We start from the raw sequence: 24,343 nt of genomic DNA, 5'->3' as shown, positions 1-24,343 counted from the left end.
AGTACAAAGTTTATTCAAAGGGAAAATAACAGAGAACTTTTCAAACCTTGCAAAAGATAACAATATTCAACTATGAGAGAGTTGTAGAACACCAAGCAGGTTTAACTCAAGAAAGGCAACCTGAAGGCATTTAACAAACTCCCAAGGATCAAGGATAAAGAAGGGATCCTAAAAGCAGCAAGAGAAAAGAAACAAATAACATACAATGGAGCTTCAATATGCTGGCAGCAGACTTTTCAGTGGAAACTTTAGAGGCTAGGAGATAGTGGCATGACATACTTAAAGTGCTGAAGGAAAAAACAACAAACTTTTGCCCTGGAATAATATATCCTGCAAAAATATCCTTCAAACATGGAGGAGAAATGCTTTGACAGACAAATAAAAGCTGGAGATTTCATCAACATCATACCTATCCTACAAGAAGTCATAAATGGAGTACTTAAATCAGAAAAAGGATATTAATGAGTAATAAATCATCTGAAGGTACAAAAGTCATTGGCAATATAAGTACACAGAATGACATACAATATTGTAATACCGTAACAGTGGTATACAAACTACTCTTAAGTAGAAAGACTTAAAGATGAGCCAATCAAAAAATAACTATAAAAACTTTTCAAGACATAGTATAATAAGATATAAACAACAGAAAGTTAAAAAGAGGCTGGACAAAGTTATATAATTTTTATCAGTTTTCTTTTTGCTTATTTGTTTATGCAAGCAGTGTTGTTAATCCAGTTAAAATAATGGGTTATAAGATAGTATTTGCGACATTCATTGTAACCTCAAATCAAAAACCATACAGTGGCTACACAAAAAATAAAAAGGAAGAAATAAAATTTTCCTTTTATTTTAGGAGAAAAGGTAAGAGAAAATTACCTTCACTACAAGGAAAACAAGAAGGAATGAAGGAAGGAAAAGAAGACCACAAAATAACCAGGAAACCAATAACAAAATGGCAGGAGTGAGTTCTTACTTTTTGGTAATCACATTGAATGTGAATGGACTAAACTCTGTAATCAAAATACATAGAGTAGCTGAAAGGATGTAAAAATCAGAGCCACTCTCTGTTGTATACAAGAAATGCTTCATCTATAAAGAGACTTATAGACTGAAAATAAACAAATGGAAAAAGATACTCCATGCCAGTACAAACCAAAGAAGAGCAGGAGTAGCTATACTTGTATCAGACCAAACAGATTTCAAGCAAAAACTGTAAGAGACAAAGGTCATTATATAATGATAAAGGTGTCAATTTAGTAAGAGGATATCACAGTTGTAAATACATATTCACCCAACACTGTAGTACCCAGATATATAAAGCAAATATTATTAGAGCTAAAGAGAAATATAGGCCTTAATTCAATGATAGCTGGAGGCTTTAGTATCCCACTTTCAGCATTGGACAGATCTTCCAGACAGAAAATCAACAAAGAAACATTAGAATTAATTTGTACTGTAGACCAAATGGAGCTAATATTTACAGAACATTTCATCCAATGGCTGCAGAATACACATTCTTCTCCCCAGCACCTGGATCATTCTCGAGGATAGACAGTGTGTTAGGCCACAAAACAAGTCTTAAAACATTCAAAAAAATTGAAATAATATCAAGCATCTTCCCTGACAACAATGGAATAGCACTAGTAATCAATAACATGAAAAATTTTGGAAGCTCTGCAGTCATATGGAAATTAAACAGTGTGCTCCTGAATGACCCATGTGTCAATGAAGAAATTAGGAGGAAATTTAAAAATTTATTGAAACAAATGATAATGGAAGCACAACATACTGGAACCTATGGGATACAGCAAAAGCAATACTAAGAGGGAAGTTTATAGCTTTAAATGCCTACATCAAAGAAGAAGAAAAAATTCAAATAATGATGCATCTTGAAAAGCTAGAAAAGCTAGAGCTATTCAAACCCAAAATTAGTAAAAGAAAAGAAATAATAAAGATCAGAGCAGAGATAAATAAAATTAAAATGAATAAAACAATATGAAAAAATCATTAAAACAAAAAGTTGGTTTATCAAAAAGCTAACCAAAATTTACAAACCTTTAACCAGACTAAGAAAAAGAGAACACAAATAAATATCAGATGTGGAAAAGCAGACATTACAACAGATACTGCAGAAATTTAAAGCATTGTTAGTGGCTGCTATTACCAACTATATGCCAAATACGTATCATCTATATGCCAAAAAATTGGAAAATCTAGAAGAAATGGATAAATTCTTATACACATACAACCTACTAAGATTATTGAACCACGAAGAAATCCAAAACCTGAACGGAACGATAATAAGTAAAGAGATTGATGCCATAATACAGAGTCTCCCAGCAAAGAAACAACCAGGACCTGGTGACTTCACTGCTGAACTCTACCAGACATTTAAGGAAGAACTAATTCCAATCCTACTCAAACTATTCCAAAAGGTAGAAGAGGAGGGAATACTTTGAAACTCATTCTACAAGGCCAGTATTACCTTGATACCAAAACCAGACAAAGACACATCAAAAAAAGGAAACTATAGTTCAATATCCCTGATGAACATTGATGCAAAAAAACCTCTGCAAGATACTAGCAAGCTGAATTCAACAACACATTAAAAAATCAGTTATCATGACCAAGTGGGATTTATCCAAGGGTTGCAAGGATGGTTGAACATTTGGACATTAATCAATGTGATACATATTATCAACAGAATGAAGGACAGAAACCATAGGATCATTTTACTTAGTCCTGAAAAAGCATTCAGTAAAATTCAACATTATTTCATGAGAAAATCTCTTAAAAAGCTGGTTTTATTGGAAAAAACATACATCAGGATAATAAAAGGCATATAGGACAGAGCTATCGCTGGCATCATAATGAATCAGGAAAAACTGAAAGCTTTTCCTTTAAGATTTGGAACATGACCATGATGCCTACTTTCACCACTGTTATTCAACATAGTACTGGATGTCCTAGTTAGGGCAGTCACACAAGAGAAAGAAAGAAAGGGCATCCAAATTAGGAAGAAGTTAAATTATCTTTTATTTGCCAATGATATGATTTCGTATTTGGAAAAACTTAAGATTCCATAAAAAAACTGTTAGGATGAACAAATTCAGTAAAGTTGGATGATACAAAATCAACATACAAAAATCAGTATCATTTCTATATGCCAACAGCAAACAATCTGAAAAAGAAATCAAGAAAGCTAATTCCATTTACAGCAGCTACACCTAAAATTCAGTACCTAGGATTTAACCAGAGAAGTGAAGAATCTTCCTACAATAAAAACTGTAGAATATTGGTGAAAGAAATTGAAGGAGACACACAAAAAATGGAAAGACATCCCCTCTTAATGGATTGTAAAAACCAATATTGTTAAAATGACCATATTACCTAAAGCAATCTACAGATTTAATGCAAGCACTGTAAAAGTACCAATGACATTCTTCGCAGAAATAGAAAAAACAATCCTAAAATTTATATAGAATAAAAGAGACCCAGAATAGCCAAAGCTATTGTAAGCAAAAAGAACAAAACTAGAGGAATCACGTTTCTTAAATTAAATTGTACTATAAAGCTACAGTAACTAAAACAGCATGAAAATTGACACATAGACCAATGGAACCTAACAGACAACCCAGAAATATATTCATACCTCTATATAAACTAATTGTTGACACAGTTGCCAAGAACATACATTGGGAAAAGGACAGTCTCTTCATTAAATACTGCTGGGAAAACTAGATATTCATGTGCATAAGAATGAAACTAGTCCCGTCTCTTGCCATGTACAAAAATCAAACACAATGGATTAAACACTTAAATCTCAGACCTCAAACTATAAAACTACTAAAAGAAAACATTGGGGAAAGTCTCCAAGAAGTTGGACTGAGCAAGGATCTTTTGAGTAATATCCTACAAGCACAGGCAACCAAAGAGAAATGGACACATGGGATTACATCAAGCTAAAAAGCTTCTGGACAGCAAGGGAACAATCAACAAATCAAAGAGACAACCCACAGAGTGGGAGACAATATTTGCAAACTACCCATCTAACAAGGGATTAATAACCAGAATATATAAGCAGCTAAACACTACTCTGTAGGAAAAAATTTAATAATCCAATTAAAAAATGGGCCAAAGCTATGAGTAGACATTTCTCAAAAGAAGACATACCATTTGCAAATAGATACATGAAAATGCTCAACATTATTGATCGTTAGAGAATACAAATCAAAACTAAAATGAAATATCTCATCCAAGCCTGAATGGCTCTTATCCACAAGACAGGCAATAACAAATGCTGGGGAAGATGTGGGTAAAAAGGGAACACTCATACATTGTTGGTAGGAATGTAAATTAGTACAACTACTGTGGAGAACAGTTTGGAATTGACTCAAACAATTAGAAATAGGCTGGGTGCAGTGGCTTATACCTATAATCCCACACTTTGGGAGGCTGAGGTGGGTGGATTACTTGAGGTCAGGAGTTTGAGACCAGCCTGGCCAACATGGTGAAACTCCATCTCTCCTAAAAATACAAAATGAGAAGGGTGAGGTGGCACACACACCTGTAATCCCAGTTACTTGGGAGGCTGAGACAAGAGAATCGCTTGAACCAGGAGTTGGAGGTTGCAGTGAGCCGAGATTGCGCCACTGCACTCCAGCCTGGGTGACAGAAGTGAGACTCCATCTCAGGAAAAAAAAAAAAAAAATGGAAGTAGAGCTGTGATATGATCTAGCTATCACACTGCTAGGTATATACCCAAAGGAAAGGAAATCAGCATATTGAAGAGATATCTGCATTCCCATGTTTATTGCAACATTATTCATAATAGCCAAAATTTGGAAGCAACCCAAATGTTCATCAACAGACGAATGGATAAAACGAATGTGGTACATACACACAATGGTGTACTATTCAGCCATAAAAGAATTGAAATCTTGTCATTTGCAACAACATGGATGAAATTGAAGGTCATTGTGTGAAGTGAAATAAGCCAGGTACAGAAAGACAGACTTCACATGTTCTTACTTACTGGTGGGAGCTAAAAATTAAAACAATTGAACTCATGGAGCTAGAGAGTAGAAGGATGGTCACCAGAGCCTGGGAAGGGTAGTTGGAGGAAGTGGGAATAATTAATGGATTACAAAAAAAATAGTTGGAAAGAAAAAATAAGACCTGGTGTTTGCTAGCATGACAGGGTGACTGTATTAAAAAATAATTTAATTGTTGGATGGTTTGTAATGTAAAAGTTAAGTGCTTGAGGTGATGGATGCCCCATTTACCCTGATATGATTATTATGCATTGCCTGTGTGTATCACATGTCATCTACCCTATAGATACATCTACTGTGTACCCACACACAAAAATTCTAGAGATTATTTTATAAGGATAAATGATACTCATTTTTATTATTCATTGATAAAGTTTTCCTAGTTTTGTTTGTTTACAGTTTTGTAGGTACTATAGCATTATGCTCAATATCAATAATTTGTTAATATTTTGGTTAGGCATTACATTTTTTGGGAAATTATTTAGCTCTCATCTTTTTTCCTGGAATCAAAATCTTAGAGTTAGAAGGAAACTTGGAGATCTTCAGATCTGCAACCTCCCTGACAGCTAGCCTAAATATGACCAGTAACGGGGAATGTCTCACTGCTCAAATTGCAAGAGGATTATCTCTTTATTAAAGCCAAGATAACTATATTTCGTATATAACTTCAGTACCTCATTAGAAAAATTAAAGGTTGATATGACAGTATTTTTTGTTGTTTAACCTGCTACATTCTAACCACTGTACTTTTAGGTTTTGACAATTTATACTTAATAATTAGTTTTCATATACCCTTCACTTGGCTTTTGTCGCAGTTACTCTTGTTGCTCCAATTGCCTGCACTCAGGTTACTGGTGACTTGTTAAGGCCAGTATTTGAACCCCTCAATTTAACACCTTTAATTTTCATCATCTTTCAAGCTTATCTCTTTATCAGCTTCTGAATCACATTGTCTCATTTTATGTCCTACTCCTTGCTGTTATCTTCCTGTCTCTTTCAGTGGAACATTTTTTCATTTACTTCTTAATAATTAGGGTTTGCTAAGACTTTATCCTTGGTTTACTTTTCAAAATTAATGACTTCATGGTTTTTTGAAAAATTATACGTACGTTCGAGCAGTAAGAAAGAATAAAAAGATGAAAGCAAAGAAAAAACTAGTTCACAACATATTAGAGATAAAAATTTTTAATATTATCATATAACTGTCTCTTTTTTTTTCGTTTTCTTTTATAAATTTTTTTTTTTTTTTTGAGATGGAGTCTCGCTCTGTCCCCGAGGCTAGAGTGCAGTGGCGCGATCTCGTCTCACTGCAAGCTCTGCCTCCCGGGTTCACGCCATTCTCCTGCCTCAGCCTCCCAAGTAGCTGGGACTGCAGGCGTCCGCCACCTCACCCGGCCAATTTTTTGTATTTTTAGTAGAGATGGGGTTTCACCATGTTAGCCAGGATGGTCTTGATCTCCTGACCTCGTAATCCACCCACCTTGGCCTCCCAAAGTGCTGGGATTACAGGCGTGAGCCAACGCACCTGGCCATAACCATCTCTTAATGGCCAGATACGGAGAAGTCTAGATGGGTAGACTAATTATATAAAAAGAGTGTCATATTTTTGAAAAAGGGATTTACATTTATTTTATTTATTTGGAGCCAACTAAATGAAGAGAAACAGAAGTAAAGGTAAATGAGCTGTTAAACTTTAAATAAATATTTTCTCTGCTTCAAAAGAATTAATTTCTTTAAGATTAAAAAAAGATTGCAAAAAGAAATTAACACCTTGCTATGCAAGATGGAAAACCCAGCATTTTTACAAAACTTTTTTGTAAAAGTTTTTTGTTTCCTCCACATCTTGAGTTTTGTTCATTAAATTTCTTTTTAAAAATTTTACCAGTCTATAACTTTATATATCACAAGAATAATTTCCTCACCTTTAAAGTCTCGTCTCTCTATATAACGAATTCGGTACTCATCACATTTTTAAAAGCCGTGGCTTTTCTATTTATGAATTCTTTATTTTCATGTGTTTCTTGGTTAGCCAGATAAAATTCAAAGTATTACCAGGCGCGGTGGCTCACGTCTGTAATCCTAGCACTTTGCAGGCCACGGCAGGTGGATCCCCTGAGGTCAGGAGTTCGAGACCAGCCTGGCCAACATGGCAAAACTCTCTACTAAAAATACAAAAATTAGCTGGACGTAGTGGTGCGTGCCTGTAATCCCAGCTACCTGGCAGGCTGAGACAGGATAATTCCTTGAACCCAGGGGGCAGAGGTTGCAGTGAGCCAAGATTGTGTCATTGCACTGCAACCTGGGCGCCACTTCACTCCAGCCTGGGTGAAAGATCAAGACTCTGTGTCAAAAAAAAAAAAAAAAAAAAAAAAAAAAGGCGTTTTTTCAAGAAGGAATGAAAGTAGCCATATTTGTAAGAACCTAGATGTTTGAGAATATGATTCAACAGGGATTAAATGGGCTGGGTATAATTTTATTGGGTTATACCTTTTTTTCCTCAGAACTTTCTAGATGTTACTCATTTATAGAATCGGTGGTTGCTGTGAGGATGTGTTACAGAGAGGTGTCTGAATTCCCCAACCTCCCCTGTATCACCCCCTGCGGTGGATGTGACTTGCCTTCGCTAAGTGGATGCCTGAAAATTTGCTTTTTTCAACTTGATATTCAAAAACTTAAATAGAATATGTCAATATAATTTGTTCTAGATCACATTTTCCTGAAATACCTATGCATTTATTATTTGTCAATTAAAATATTACTTTGTTCCAAGGATTTCTCTTTTGCGTATATTTTTTCATACTTTTCTATTCCATTTTTTATACTCTAAATCAAGGAAGTTGTCTTTATGTTAGATTATTTTTTGTCTGGCCTTCATATCTATTTTCTTAACAATTCTTTAATCTTCTGTCCTTTTCTTCTGTATTCAGTTTATCTCAAGACTTTCCTTCATCAGTAATTCAGTTTTTAGCCGTTTTATCTTTCTTTTGTTCTTTTTTTGAGACGGAGTCTTGCTGTGTCACCAGGCTGGAATGCAGTGGCACAATCTTGGCTCATTGCAACCTCCGACTCCCTGGTTCAAGCAATTCTCCTGCCTCAGTCTCCCACGTAGCTAGGACTACAGGCATACACCACCATGCCAAGCTAATTTTTGTATTTTTTTAGTAGAGATGGGGTTTTACCATGTTGGCCAGGATGGTCTCGGTCTCCTGATCTTGTGATCCATCTGCCTTGACCTCCCAAAGTGCTGGGATTACAGGTGGGAGCCACCGCGCCTGGCCTTCTTTTGTTCTTTCTTACATTTCTATTTAATCTGTAATAATGTTCTTTGTTATTGTTGTTGTTTTCAATTTATTGTCTCAATTCTTCAAATTCTTACTTTATTTTATTTTTGGATGTTTTATTATTTCTTTTCTGAGCTTGTATTTTATTAAATTCAGGTTTTTGGTAAGTTCTTTTCTTCCTTTGTGGCTTTTCTTTTTCAATTTGGATTCAAAATCTGTATTTTGTTAAATGTACACTTTGCTCCACCAACTACAGAGTGTTTTCTATTGTAGAAGGGGTGACCCAGGGTTTCAAATTGTTGTCTGGCTTCAGCAGAGAGTGTTGGATCTAACCAGGCCTGGTAGTTTTCAGTGTTTTTTGCTGAGAACCATTTCTGCTGCTCTTCATTCCTTTCTGTAGATCCATATTTCCATCTGGTGTTATCTTCTTTCTGCCTGAAGGACTTCCTTTAATATTTCTTAAGAGTGCACATCTGCTGGTAGTGAAATTCTTTCAGCTGTCATACACCTGAAAAATATCCCTATTTTTCTTCATTTTGAAAGGTATTTTCAATAAGTATAGAGTGCTACATTGACAGATTTTTTTTTCTTTAGCAGTTAATTACTCCACTATCTTCTGGTGTGAATTGTTTCTGATAAGAATTCTGCTGTCATTCTTACTTTGTTCACGTTAGTATAATGTGCCCCCCTTTTTTCCCCTCGGCTAGTCAGAGCATAAACTACCACTGCACCTGTATGAGCTTTGCAGTTTGTTTCCTCTACGTTTTCTCTAATCCTTTTGGATTTTTTTTTTTTCTCTTAAACTTGGGTAGTTTCCTCAAATGCATGTGCTGATTAGTACTTGGCTGAAGACTTAAGGTTCTCAGGTCTGTACATCTTCAGAGCTCTTCCTGTATCTGAGTAGATCTCTCCTCTACGACACTTTGCCCTGCAAACTCTAGCTCCCTTGACCTCCCTGGAACCCAGAGTATGTCTCCTTAATTTAGGAAGATTACTGGACTCCATTTAGGTTTCCTGTTTCTGTGCTGTAGCTTGGAAGCTCTCTGTAAGCGGTAAGCTGGGGTAATCATAGAACTCACCTTATTTGTTGCCCTCTCTCAGGGATGATATTGTCTGATGCCCAATATCTGAAAACCATTTTTCATACATTTTGTCTAGTTTTTAGTTGCTCCATATAGAAGGGAAAATCTGGTCCCTCTAACTTTTCTTTTTATTGAACATGTTTTCTCTGGATTAAATCCCAAAACTTTTTCCATGTTCCAAATGTATATTTCCTATTTTCTGACACCTGTTTCCTTCTGGCTGCTTTTACAAGTATCTTAAAAGTTTTTTTTTTTTTTTTTTTGAGACGGAGTCTCGCTCTGTCACCCAGGCTGGAGTGCAGTGGCGCGATCTCGGCTCACTGCAAGCTCCGCCTCCCGGGTTCACGCCATTCTCCTGCCTCAGCCTCTCCGAGTAGCTAAGACTACAGGCGCCCACCACCACGCGCGGCTAATTTTTTTGTATTTTTAGTAGAGAGGGGTTTCACCGTGGTGTCGATGTCCTGACCTCGTGATCTGCCCGCCTCGGCCTCCCAAAGTGCTGGGATTACAAGCGTGAGCCACCGCGCCCGGCCAACAAGTATCTTAAAAATTAAGCATGTCATCCAAAAAAACTCATTGCCTTTTCCCTCAAATGAATTCAGTCTCCTCTAGGCTTCCCAAATGAATACCTTAAGCCCCTACCATGTTAAATTTCTCTTTACTGAAAATTGCAATTTATGGTATAATGGGTCTTGAATACAATCCCACAATACCTCTGTCAAGAGCTTAGCTGAACTGGAGAGAGCCGAAATGCCATGTGTATGAATAGCTGCTCTAAGAGAACAAACCAAAATGAAAGTTACAGCCACCTTTAATTAATTATTGAGATAGTTTAAGCAAGAAGCTAAAGGGGAGAAAGTGCCAGCTCCCCATATTTTATTTTCCCCCATTGGTCGAGTGGATCAACATAGAAATGAGGGTTGTCTCATTGCCAGTGGATCCTCAAACAAAAGTTTCTTGCCATTTGATAGACCTGAGGCATGGTGGGAGGGTGTGGGAGGATGGTTGGGAGAGGAAAAGTATAAAGTCAGAATGAGGACAAATATCTTCATGTTTACTGCCTCCTCCCAGTCTCCTAAGGAAGTTTCTGCAGAGACACCTAAGCAAGCCTCAGCCAAAGGCCCCCAATAAAAATGCCTCCATATCGAGACACCTATGGTAGAGATACAGATACATGTGTAACAGTGTGATTGGCCAGGGAAACTAGTGTCCTTGACCAGGGGAACCTGTGTCCTTGAGTGTAACTCCCTTCAGAGACTGCAGTCCATTGACGTACAACAAATCTGGTTGGGGAGGGCAGCTTTCCCCCATGAGGTGCACCAGGTAAAACCTTTGTAATTACCTATGGCCAAGCCTGACAAATCACATGTAAGGTTTGGCCAGGAGCTAGATTCCTCAGTCTTTACTGAGTCACAAGTGCATGAATATGTTCACAAAACCATTTCTTACCATGTTCGTCATTGAAAGTTGAGGGCTTGTGTATCAGACAATGCAAGAAACAAGCAAATGGGGAAACTCATTCATAAACAGTAACAAGCATTTATTTATTGAATATAGGTCTGCGTGTTGGCTGAAACAGCTCTTACTGCTGCAGCTTTTCTCGTCCAGCTCTGTTTCAGGCTGCAAGTGAAGTCCACTTCTGCTCCATGTGTCTGATTCTTGAACACAATGCAACAAGTGTAAACATGAAGAGCTTCTTTTGCCTATGTTTGGAACTGGCACACTGTAACCTCCACCCAAGATTTCTTTGGCTAAAGCAAGTCTTCTTATTAAATACAGCCAACAACAATTCATACTGTCAGTGTTAGTTTCTGTGGAGGATTGGGGGAGTATTTTTAGGCCTTTACCCAGAGTCTACTAGGCCTTGCATTATTCCTTTCAGAAATTATTAGCAACAGGCATGACAGCCAAATCCTGAGCCATGATTTAATGTCAACATCTGAGATTTGGCCTTTATGCTGCCAGTGATTTAGTGTCCACTCCTTTGATATGGTGACAAACAATTTCATTTTCCAACTCTAAAAGTACTGGAACTTAAACACTTCCCATATTTTAATGGCCAGTGCCTTTCTGAGCTCGGATCTTTCTTAGAGTAGCTAGTCAAGTGCAGCCAGCAATAACCAAACTCATACTATCAGCGTTCTGCACTGACACCTCCTCACTCAGTGTAAAATTTATTAAGTTATTAGGTACATTTTTTGCCTTCCAGGTTATGCCAGGTGGCAGTTTTCCAAATGTTTTGTAACTACATAACATGGGTCACCATTTTCTCAGCATCCTGTAACATATATTTTGCCACCCACCACCCAGTCCCAAAATCAGTGCCACATAATTTAGTCTTTAATCATAGCAGCACTCCACTTAAAATTACCAATTTCTGTATCCCATCAGCTTTTGCTGCAGAATAAACAACCACAAAGTCTCACTAGCATGCAGTAATAAACATTTATTTCTTGCTCATGAGTCTATCAGCTGGGATAACTGTGCTGCAGGCTGCAGGTCTGTTGGTTGGCTGGAGTGCTTCGCCTTGAGGCAATATTGGATTTAGGTCTGCTCCATATTTCTTAATCCCAGTACCAGGCTGAAGGGGCAGTGACTACCTGAACATGTTCTTTTCAAGGTAGATGTTGGAAATTTCCAAGGACTGATCAGAAGCATACAAGTTCTTGAGTTATAGGCTCATAACAAGTATGCTGTCATTTATACCCATGTTTCCCTAGTCCAAGCAAATCACATGGCCAAACTCAACATTAATGGAGCAGGGATCTGTACTGCATCCATGAAGGTATCCATGAAAGGAGTAAGCATTTGCTGAGTGATAATCTACCATAGTATGGTATAAAATCATAAGCCAGTGAGCAAAAGTATGCTGGAGCTGTTAGTATATGTTGCGAGCATATGGCTTTCTAGACAGTCTGACGCAATCCAGAAATAAAGCATCTAGAATGGAGTAAATGGATTGCAAATTTCAGATTGTCCTTATTAAATATTAATTTAAAAAAGCACAGACTCTCATAATAGCTGGGCAGCATACAATTTAAGTTCCAGATTTCTGGCAAGTAACTCAAGTTTACTTACTATTAAGAATAGATTGTGTTGGATACATACCAAAAAGAACATGAGCAAAAAAATCAAGCCTTTGGAAATGGTCATCCTATGTTAACTTAGAGCCAAATCAAGGGAACATCTTGGGGACAAAAGGGAAAACCTTTTAGGCATATTCAGGTTTTCTCCAATAAAGTCAAAAACTTTTCAACAACAATAAAAATGTTAAAATATTTACTTCTTGGAATGATTAATATTAACTAATTCTTTGTGACCATAATTTAATGCACAGTCATTAATCTATTGAGCATATACCTAGTACCTAAACATTTAAAACAAGAATTGTTCTAAAACCCATGCAGTATATTTTATAAATAAAGGAAGGTCAGACTGCAGTTTCGTTTTATACTACTTATAATTGCTATCCAATCTAGCATAAGGGCATTCCTTCCAGCCCTATTCTTGGTGTGTTAATATTTCTGGTCTTATTCTCTTATTTAGTGACTTCCTGCTAATAACAAAATAAAACCCAAATTCGTTTATCCCACTGAAAATTAGCCCCTGCCTACCTCATTAGCCTTATCTTTCATATGTTTAGCATTATTTTTTCCTCCCTGGAACTGAAAAATCAGCAAAATAAAACCCCAAAAGTGCTTTACTGTTTAATACCTCTGGACCAGCGTACACAGTACTGTATTCCTTTCTTGTTGGTTCCATGTAGAAAAGACCTCCTCATCTTTAACAATAGAACTGGGGTGTGACCTCCTATCTAAAGTCTTTTTCTGTTCTCCTTTTTTGTATCCTCAACATATATATATATATAAAATATTATATAAGACATATGCATTGTATGTATATGTATATACACACACAAATATATCTATATAAATGATTTACACAGTTTTTGGTTGCTTCTGTTATGCTTAAAGTCATGCTTCTTTGTAGTTGTTACCAACATGGCACTGTGGCTCACACTGTAATCCCAAGATTTTGAGAGGCTGAGGCAGGTGAATCGTTTGAATCCAGGAATTCGAGACCAGCCTGGGCAACCCTGTCTCTACCAAAAAAAAAAAAAAAAGTTGGGTGTGGTGGCACACACGTGTACTCCCAGCTACTTGGGGCGCTGAGGCTGGAGGATCACTTGAGCCCTGGAGGCGGAGGTTACAGTGAGCCGAGATCGTGCCACTGCACTCCAACCTGGGTGATACAGCAGGACCCTGTTTTAAAAAAAAAAAAAAATGGGAATTTTAAAATTAAAAAAATTATTTTTAAAACAAGCCAAAGGAATATTAGGAATATAGAGAAATATTAAAGTAAATTGAAACAAAAGTTAATTGCAAGAAGTAATTCGTAACATGAAATTTTGCTTTTTTTTTTTTTTTTTGAGGTGGAGCCTTGTTCTGTCACCCAGTCTGGTGTGCAGTGGCGCGATCTTGGCCCACTGCAAGCTCTGCCTCCTGGGTTGACGCCATTCTCCTGCCTCAGCCTCCCGAGTAGCTGGGACTACAGGCGCCCGCCACCATGGCCGGCCAATTTTTTTGTATTTTTAGTAGAGATGGGGTTTCACCGTGTTAGCCAGGATGGTCTCGATCTCCTGACCTCGTGATCCGCCTGTCTCGGCCTCCTAAAGTACTGGGATTACAGGCATGAGCCACCTTGCCTGGCCCGTAACATGAAATTTATATGAAATCAGAAACACAATTACAATGTTAAACTTCACAAAGCTAATTCATTTAAATATAAAGATCGAAATTAAAATATAATGAAGCACTTGGAAGTAGAAAATAAACAGTCTAAAATATTTTAAAAGTATGGGCTTAAGGAATAGCATAAAATAAAAAGAGGGTGTTACACATGGCTTTCAAGCTAGCTAGAGGAATTAAAGATAGCATGTTCAAATTCCCCTGATTCATCCAGCGAGCTAATAGGATCGAGTCCATCAAGTCCCCAGCTTAAAGACATTTTATTTTTAAGGCAAGGAAGCCTATTTATTGGGTGTAATTTACAATAAATAAAATGAAAAAAAAAAAACTACTTATCCTTCCGTTTTGTTACCTCTTGTCCTAGAAAGGTAACTTCCTTTTTAGAATATTTGTGGCTGGTAACAAAAATGGGCTACTTGTCTTTGAACTTTCACTGATTGAATAGATTCTTCCCAGGCCTCCTGCCCAGGTAAACTCAAAGGGGATGGTCTAGGTCTCCAGAAAGAGGTGCCAGGTATAACAGTCATATCAAATGATTGAAATTCTCTCCTACTCATCAGAAACAGGATTTATTTCTTGCCATTTCATTCATCAGAAATGGGACTTCAGTTTTCATTGTCTTATGGTTACTTCTCAGAGGAGATGGGTTCTAATTATAGTTGGCTGATCTGACTTTATTTTGCCTAAGACAACAATTTTTAATTTACACAAAACCAAAAACTTTTTCATGGCAGGTCTTGCTGATTATTGCCTATTTATCCCCAATTCACTTATCTGAAACAGTGTTCAGAGTTATTTTTACTCATAATACTTCTGACACCAATTATATAGGTTTTTTTCTTCCACCCAACAACTGACTCATTGCTTCTCCAAACTCCAATTGGGCAATTCAGTTCAATTCTAGCTACTTAGAATTAGTGCTGACCCTACAGATTAAGGACTGTGTTCCACAGGACTGCCCCCATTTCAGATCCCAGTCACAAGTCCCAGGTTTCCACCTGTGTTTCTGACCAACTGAGTTTAAATTGGGGGTTCCCAGGAGCCCTTCCTCAGATTTGTTAATTTGCTAGAATGGCTCAAAAAAGTTTTCCATTTCCTATTGCTTGTTTATTATAAAGGATACAACTCAGGAACAGCCAAATAGATGAGTTGCATAGTTCATGGTATGGAGGAAGAAACAGGAAGCTTTCATGTCCTTTCTGAGCATGCCACCTTCAGCACCTCAATGTGTTTACCAACTTGGAATTTCTCCAAACTCCACAGTTTTTTATGGAGCTTCCACTAAGTAGCCATCATTGATTCAATCATTGGCCATTGGTGATTGAATTCAGTCTCCATTTCCTCTCCCCTCTGCAGAGGCCTGGTGGTGGGGTTGGATGTTAAAACCATCTAATTACATGGTTGCCTCCTCTTGCAGCCAGTCCTCGTCTTGAACATATCTAGGGGCTCACCAGGAATCATCTGATTAAGCATAAACTCTGGTATGGTTGAAAGGAGCTTGTTATGCTTTGCTTGTAATAACAAAGGATGATCCTATTACTTAAGAAATTCCCAAGGTTTTAGAAACTATGTTTCAGGAATTGGGGACAAAATCCAAATACGGTGGGCCCTCTGTATCCACGGGTTCCACATCCCTGGATTCAACCAACTGCAGATCAAAAATATTTGAAAAAAAATTGTATCTGTATTGAACATGTATAGACTTTTTATCTTGTTATTCCCTAAACAATATAACAATATTTACATAGCATTTACATTGTATTAGTTATCATAAGTAATATAGAGATTATTTGAAGTATACAGGAGGATGTGCCTAGGTTATTTGCAAATGCTACATCAGGGACTTGAGCATGGTTGGATTTAGGTATCCCACGAAGGTCCCTGGAACAGGAATGACTGTATATGTTTCTTATTGTATCACAAGTACCTTCTGAAGTAAAACCTACCCACTATGATTCTCATTTTCTTTTCCTAAAAGTGAAATAAAAATAGCAATATTCTTTAGGAAATTGCCCATACAATAAGTTGCTAACTATTTTCCTTTCTTAATCCCTCAAATTGATATAATCACAAACAGACCTTTAAGAAACTTTGTGTATGAAGCTTCATATTAAGATCAGGAAAAAACAATGATAATAGATTTTTCAAATCATTTGTTAAATTAATTAAAAGAAAGAATCTAAAAGGAGAGTACAAAGTAAAAGATTGCAGAAAACTTTATATTAATTATTTAAGCCAAGAGGATTAAAAGAAAAAATATAGAAAATAGAATATAATAAGCTCTTAAATAACTATGAATAAGCAAAATTAAAGTTAATGAGAAAAAGAAAAAATGGAGAGAAGAAACTCCTGAGAAAGAATATAAATTAGAATGAATGTTTGTACTAGTAAAAGTAAAGCATTTAAAACTAAAATATTGAAAATAAATCCCAGTAAAGTGAAGCATATGCTCACATCTACATAGGAAAGAAATAGGAGTGTATATTTCTAACTAGGTCTTCTTGGTTTATTTCCCAAATCCTGAGATCCTTGAAGAGAAAGAGAATCAAGGGCCAGAAAATTGGATCCTTGTTTCTTTCCACGGCATGAGCTTAGCTTCTTGAGCGTTCTGTATAAACCGGTGAAAGGGAGAAACAAACTTCAGCAGATAAGTACAGGTGAACATGGTTAGCCAATCTACCAGTGGACCTTGCACACATCCAGGAGCAAACAAGCAGCAGACAAATTCATTTTAAATCAGTCTTCACCATTTATTTTATTGGAAGTATTTAGCTATTTTTGGCATCCCATGCTCTTTGAATATAGAACTATTATTTTTAAGATGAAATATTTCACTCAGAAGTATAACAGATATTTAAATGACTAGAAAGGATGAATTGTATTTGCATATTATTTCTGTACTGCTGAAAGATTGTTGTAAATGAATTCAGCACCATGGTATTAGGGGACTAGAAGAAGAAACTTGGGAACTGATAGATTATTATCAAGGTAAAGGTACTTATTCCCCAGGTGGCAAATTCTACATATCCTAGCTTTTATTATCCTTAGGATACTGTTCTATTTATTTCATAAGTACAGAAGTTTTAATTGGGTATGTCATTTTTCAAAGACAAAAGAAATGCCTAATTCACTCTAACAAACTTGTTAGTCACTGTTTATACCAGGAGGATTTCTACTCTACAGAGAATAATATTGTTTTCTTTTTCCTTTGTTGAGAAATCAAAGTTTTACACTGACCTACAGCAGCCAAGCATACTTTAAAGCAAAATAATCTCAGGCTAACACAGATATATATCCTTTTAGTTATATATATTCTTTTTTGTCCCCTTTTTATTCCTTAAGAAATGTTATATTCCAGAGGTAATTCACTAAGAAAATATTAGTAAAATTTGTCATAGTAATTTATCTGATAAGAAAAAAGTTATTTATAGGATTTGATATATATTGATTTTAGTATTAACTGAAGTTTTATGACTTTGTTTTTTCTTTAAGGTTGTTAAGTTACTTGTAGGTTTTGGCTTGGTTGAAAAGATTTTGGTAGTCAAATGTATAGCTAGTGTAGGAATGATTTGTAGCTATAACCTCACCCATATACCTAGCTTTCTATTTGTTATGAAGTCATAGTATTTCTAGAAGAGTGATTTATATGGTTTACCTTGCCCAGTGCGTGATCTTTCACTTGAAAAAAAGGTTGTGGTAGGGGGTGTTACGATTTCAATCCACCCTAATTCTGTTACTGTTTGCTTTGTTCAGCAATCACTGTGATCCTCCTGGCAGGGAACACGATCCAGAGAACAAAACTAGTAGTGACTGTGTAGATAAAAAGGCAATGAATTCTGCTTTTAAGGCAAAGGGGGAATAGTCTACAAAAGAATGAAAATAGGAATAAAAGTGTAGCATTGTTAACCTGAAGATCTATTGTACTTTTGAAAAATCTTACACTGCAAAAAAAAAAAAAAAAGGTGGCACTACAAAGATACATAATTATGTTGCTAAAAATCTTTAAAAGGGTCATTGTTTAGTTACTGGCCAAATACTTGACAAGAAAATAGCCTAGATTATTCACAACTGAAAAACCATAGAACCCTTTTTCTTAAAATGACAGGACAGTATTTCAGCAGTACACGTGGTATTATAATATATTATTTATTCTCTACCAGAACAGCTCTTTAGATCCGGTGAAGATGATGAGGTCAAGAGGAGTACTCCAGAGAAGAATGGAAAAGAAATGTTGGAGCAGACATTACAGAAGGTAGTCTAATCTTTAAGATATTGAGCTGAGCAAGTTAAATCTGAATTTTAACATAAAGGATTATATTTTAAAACGGGGGCTTATAAATGTAAACCTTGTGTGAATCCTTAATTTAAATTCATAATTCAAAATCATTGGCTTGCCAAAATGGGGTAAAAAAATCTATGTTAGTGAAATAAATGTGTAAACACTTGTGCTTCCATTGACGTAGATTAACATTATTTTCAAAAGGTGAAATGGAGAGAATGAAAAAAATAGAAATTATAGAAATGTAGACTATATGTGCTTGTTAGTTATAACTTAGTTTAAAATATATTTTAATAGGATTGTGCTGTACTTCCACAAATATAGATTTATAATATTTGATCTAAAATACTGAGCATAGTTATAGTTTTACCACAGTAAAATGGTAATGTGTTTATAGTTTTAATGTTAAAGATGAAAATATACGTGACTCATCTCATTTTAGATAAAAATTTATATCAATATGATTTAGTACAGCATTTTAGGTTTTAATAAGACCATCCATGTGAACCTTAGTCATAGTATAACATGTCTATCATTAATAGTAAAATTCTGTTTTAAAATATTAATATTTACCTTTATAATTTTATACTTAATTTGTATTTTTATAAATAAATCATTGTTATCAAGTTCAATTAAGTGGATCTAATTATTAACACTTTGTTATAAAGAAAATAATCTTTAAATAGTTTGTTCTTGTAAGTGATTGTCATTTGGCTACGTTAGATTGATTTTAGTTTTTTACAGAACCTTAATACTTAGATAATGCTGAAAATGTACAAATGTATAAACAAAAATATTAACATAGTTACTTATATTTTGTTGCATCTCCGAATTGACTTGTAGGAAATCTAGTGATTTACAGCAGATAATGTGATTGTTCATACTTCTAACACTAGTCAGGTCACAAAGGCTGTCATCTCATTATTACTGACTGACACATATCAAGTTAACATAGTAACACAGAGAAATAGAAATGCTTACATTCATTTATCTTTAGGTAAAATGATTAATTGAATTAATCTATGCACTACCAGCTAGGATGTCATACAGTTCACACTAGCTTATCATCTTTTTTTCAGAACAATATTTTTATTTGCCAGGTTTTATATAATTTTTGTATCTATGGATATGTAATACTATGCTACTATTTCTTGCCTTAGGGTAGAAACCCTGAAGAAAGCCATTATTTCATTCCATCTGCCATAAATGAATGCTACAATAGTAGATCCAGAGATCCATTTTAAGACCTGAACAACCAATATAAATTATTTTCATTGTACCGTATGTCAAGTTAGTATACTATTTTTTATATTTACCTAATGTAGTTTTATCAATCACAAGTTAATTCCTCATGTTTCAGTTTCATTACTTTAAAAGGTTATATATGAAACACTCTCAAAATAAATTTAAAAAATAGTAATAAGATGAAAACAATATTTGTATATAGTAGAAATGAAACATATGAGCAGATTATTTTGAAAATAATGTATTAACATTTCACATTGTTATTGGCAGAATTGTGTTCTATCCCCCACATTTATATATATTAAGAGTCCTAAGCTGTATTATCTCAGAATGTGGCTGTATTTGGAGATAGGGTCCTTAAAGAGGTAATTAAGTTAAAATAAGGCTATTAGGGTAAGCCCTAATTCAACATGACTGGTGTCTTTATTTAAAAAAAGGAAATTAGAATACAGACAAATACAGAGGGAAGTCCATGTGAAGACACAGGGAAAAGATAGCCATTTACAAGCCAAGGAGAAAGGCCTCAGAAGAAACCAACCCTGCTGACACCTGGATCTTGGACTTCTAGACTCCAGGAATGTGAGAAAATAAATTTCTGTTGTTTAAGTCACCTACTCTGTTATACTTTATTATGGCAAACCTAGCAAACTAATATACCTGTTTCATAGCTTCATAATGTCAGGCATTTTATTTCAGTTTTGAAAAGAGCCTTTTTTTTTTTTTTTTTTTTTTTTTTTTTTGAGACAGAGTCTTGCTGTGTCGCCCAGGCTGGAGTACAGTGGGCAGTGTTGGCTCACTGCAACCTCAACATCCCAGGTTCAAGTGATTCTCATGCCTCAGTCTCCCAAGTAACTGGGACTACAGGTGTGCGCCACCATGCCTGGCTAATTTTTGTGTTTTTTGTAGAGATGAGGTTTCACCATGTTGGCCAGGCTGGTCTCGAACTCCTGGGTTCAAGTAATCCGCCTGTCTCAGCCTCCCAAAGTGCTAGGATTACAGGCATGAGCCACCACACCTGGCCTGAAAAGAGCCATCTATTTGGTATATGATTTTACATGTTCAGTACTATAAGAAAATATGGGCTTGAGCTGAATTATAACCCACAAATTGAATACTTTTAACAGTTCCCCAGACTTTCATTCTCAAATATGTATTAAAATTTACTTTTCTATTTTTGAAGGATTAAAATCAGTTTAACAATTTTTGAGAGTATACCTTGAATAACACTTTAACAAGTGCTTTGGATTTTCCCTTTTCAAAATGTTTAGAAGTAGTGTCTCTGTTTTATTTGTCCTCCATTTTAAACTTAAATAACTTTGACCAGTTCTCATGATAAAACATACATTCATATTAGGCAGTTAACAGACCTTAAAACCACAGACATCTTCAATTGGTATGTGTATAGGGGCGGAAAGTTGTGGCATCATTCCTCACCCATCATAAGGGCCACAGTTGACACTCCTATAATAAAAGGCAGGTTAACACGAGAAATACATAACATTTATTTAATCAAAGTTTTATGTGCCACAGGAGGCTTCAAAAACAAAGACCCAGAGAAAACTGTCTATTTATGTGCTTAGGTTCGACAAAGAAAGGATAGCCATGTAGAAATATATCTGCACAAAAGGTATGTCTATGGTAATGGCCTAAGGAGGGGCAAACCAAGCAAGGCCTGTCTGCTCAGATTCTTCCTGCCCTCTATGTAGACTTCTTCCTCCCCGGGTATAGGACAGGACTCCTCTGCAATGAAAGTCTTCAAGGGAGAACTGAAAAGGGAGAAAGTGACCTTTCTTGGTTTTATGGCTTGCTTTTGGGGAGAGGAGTTCTAGTTTGTATGACCTGCCTTCAGGAAGAGGAATTATGTTTGATATGACTTACTTTAGGGGAGAAAAAGGGGTGGGTTACAGGAGGGCAGGAGATCTTGCTTCTGAGGCACTTCCAGTGACCTTCAATTCAAGGTACTTGGCAAGCCAAAGTGGCATACTTTGGTGTGTTGTATTCTGAGCCCCAATGTATGTAAAATTTTAAGGAGTTGTCCCCAAACTTAAATGGATTTCAGTCAACAGAAAAAAAATGCTAATTTCCAGAATTGGAATCTCAAATTTAAGATGTTTATTATATTTGTTTATAACATAATTTAATTGAAATATACAGCTGATTTAATGGCTAATTCAGACTATTGAGCACAAGTAATTATATTTTAGTTACAGCAGTTTTATTGGGTAGATGTTAAGGTGAATGATAATAGAAACAGTAATAATGATAATGATAATAAATTGTTTACTACTTACTGTCTGTCAGGAATTATAGTTTAGGATCACATTTAATACTCTTAACAAAACTGCAAGGTGTAGGTATTACTATCCTCATTTCACAGATGAGGAAACTAAAGGTAAAATAACTTAAATATTTTACCAGCTAAAGCAAGTAGAGTTGGAAGTGAGATATAGACCTGATTCAAAATTCTATTTCCCCTAAAGCACACTGCTTCTTATTAATATTTTTGTATCACCAAAGTCACTGTTTAAAAAAAAAGTGGACCAATCAAGGCAACACAATGAGACCCCATCTCTACAAAAAATAAAAAATTAGCCAAGTGTGATGGTGCATGCCTCTGGTCCCAGCTCCTTGGGAGGCTAAGGTGGGAGGATCACTTGAGCCCGGGAGGTCAAGGCTGAAAAACCATGATCGAGCCACTGCACTCCAGCCTGGGCAATAAAGTGAGATCTTGACTAAAAGAAAGTGTACTTACTTACTTGCATCAAATATGTATTTAAAAAATAGAGTATATTTTACTCACTCCCCTTTGGAATCTAATATGCAGAAGTATTTTAAAATACATTTATGAAAAGTATGCTGATTTGGGCAGTGATTAAAACTCCTTCAATAAAATATAGAGGTAGAGTGCTTTGGAAAAAGTAAAAAGGATTCTGGCATAGATTTTTTTCTTGAACACTGTATTTTTTGTCATATTAATCAGCTCCGCAATAAAGTGTTTACACTGAGAAGGAACAATACGATCTCTTTCACAGAAATATGCAGAAGTCTACAATAGTTTGAGACAAAATTTTTCAGATACCTTTATTCCAGGTCATGAGTAGGTCCTTTAAGGACATAGGTCCAATAGTAGGTTAATATATCATACCATGGAATAGAAGTGATTAAAATTAGGTGAGATTCTTCATACTGTGTTGAGAAATACCCATGCCCCAGGATAGTGCCCTAGTCACTTAGTAAATTAATGTTGATTTAAATGAAAGAGGTTGAACATTAAAAAAAAAAGGTAATATAGAAGGATGTGTAAATCAGACATGACTGAAATTCATGTTTAGGAAACAATTTACATCTTCACTATTATAAGTAAAGTTTAGTAAACTGGAAAGTGTTAAGAATATGTATGTTTTATCCTGTGTATTTCTGGAATATTATTAGTTTGAATCGTTGGTTGTTGTCTTAGTCTCTTCAGTCGGCTATAAAAAATACTAAAACTGAGAGGATTATAAACAATAGAAATTTGTTGTCCAAGATCCAAGCGTCCAAGATCTAAGATTCAGCGTCTTGTGAGGACTGTCTTTCTGGTTCATAGATGGTGCCTTCTTGCTGTGTCCTCACATGGTCTAAGGAGCTAGCTAGCTTCTGGGGTCCCTTATAATACCACTAATCCCATTCATGAGGGCCCCACCCTCATGATCCAATCACCTTCCAAAGGCCCCACCTCATCATGCCATCAAACTAGTGATCAGGTTTCCACATATGAATTTTCTGAGGGACACAAGTATTCAGACCATCGGAGTTGTCAGTATATCAAACATGTTTCTCTTTGAAGAATTTTGTTTTAAAAGTAAAAATGAGTTCATATACTTTTTCAGTCATTTAGATTGTTTTGCTTGTCTCCAGTTTTTTCTTGACTCCAAATCTTTGTTCATTTTCCATACATGTCTGAGTAATTTTTCTTTCTCATATGCCTTGTTGAATAGTGGGAGGGGCACAAAATCCTAAATTTGGATGCCAGTTGAATCCCAGAAAAGTTTACCTCTGTGAAATTTAAGTTTTCAGAACCTCTCTTTCCTGTCTGGAAAGATAATTGTTGGTTCTACATACCTCATGTTTTGTGATAGTCAGAAGAGAACATGTTGATCATGTTTTTGAAACTATTTTGTAAATAGTAAAATGTACTTTACAAATAATAATGCTTATTGTTAATAAGATCTAAATGTAAGTCAACTCCTCCATGAAATGTTTGAACTTATGAATTAGAATTAATTGCCCAGACTTATGATACTTAGGTTATATCCTTTATTAGGTTTATGTATGCAAATGTCTGTCTTTTCAAATAATTTTGAAGTTCCTTAAGATTAAGAAATGTGTGTTACCATTGCTATGTCCTACAACACAAGCATTGTTTATTGAAATAAATGGGAAAATTTTAATTTATATGCAGTCTTGAAATCATTGTAATTTAAAATTGTTAGACTTTATTATTTGGTAAACTGTTCCCTTATCACATAAACTGAGGACCACATGACTACTAAAATTACATTTTTCTAATTTAGAAAAAAAGCAGCCTCAGTAGATTACTTTGTATTGTCATTCCTTTTTCATATGATTGTTGAATATTGAAAAAAAGTTATTTATTAATACAGTTTATGTA

The 24,343-nt window shown here is 35.6% G+C and overlaps 1 protein-coding gene across 6 annotated transcripts in view; it reads left to right on the top strand.

Annotated features, from left to right (window-relative positions):
- The window catches only part of CNTLN (centlein), a 369,272-nt gene that overhangs the window by 233,594 nt on the left and 111,335 nt on the right, over window positions 1-24,343 (top strand). For all 6 annotated transcript variants that reach the window (XM_055294179.2, XM_055294183.2, XM_063609088.1 and 3 more), the window contains one exon: window positions 18,329-18,420. In XM_055294179.2, coding sequence (XP_055150154.1) covers window positions 18,329-18,420 — 92 coding nt within the window. The remainder of the gene's footprint in view (window positions 1-18,328; window positions 18,421-24,343) is intronic.

The sequence above is a fragment of the Symphalangus syndactylus genome, chromosome 9 (assembly GCF_028878055.3).
Source record: "Symphalangus syndactylus isolate Jambi chromosome 9, NHGRI_mSymSyn1-v2.1_pri, whole genome shotgun sequence".
Classification (NCBI taxonomy): domain Eukaryota; kingdom Metazoa; phylum Chordata; class Mammalia; order Primates; family Hylobatidae; genus Symphalangus; species Symphalangus syndactylus.
The sequence above is the reverse complement of the archived record's forward strand: the minus strand, read 5'-3'. Positions and strand labels throughout refer to the sequence as shown.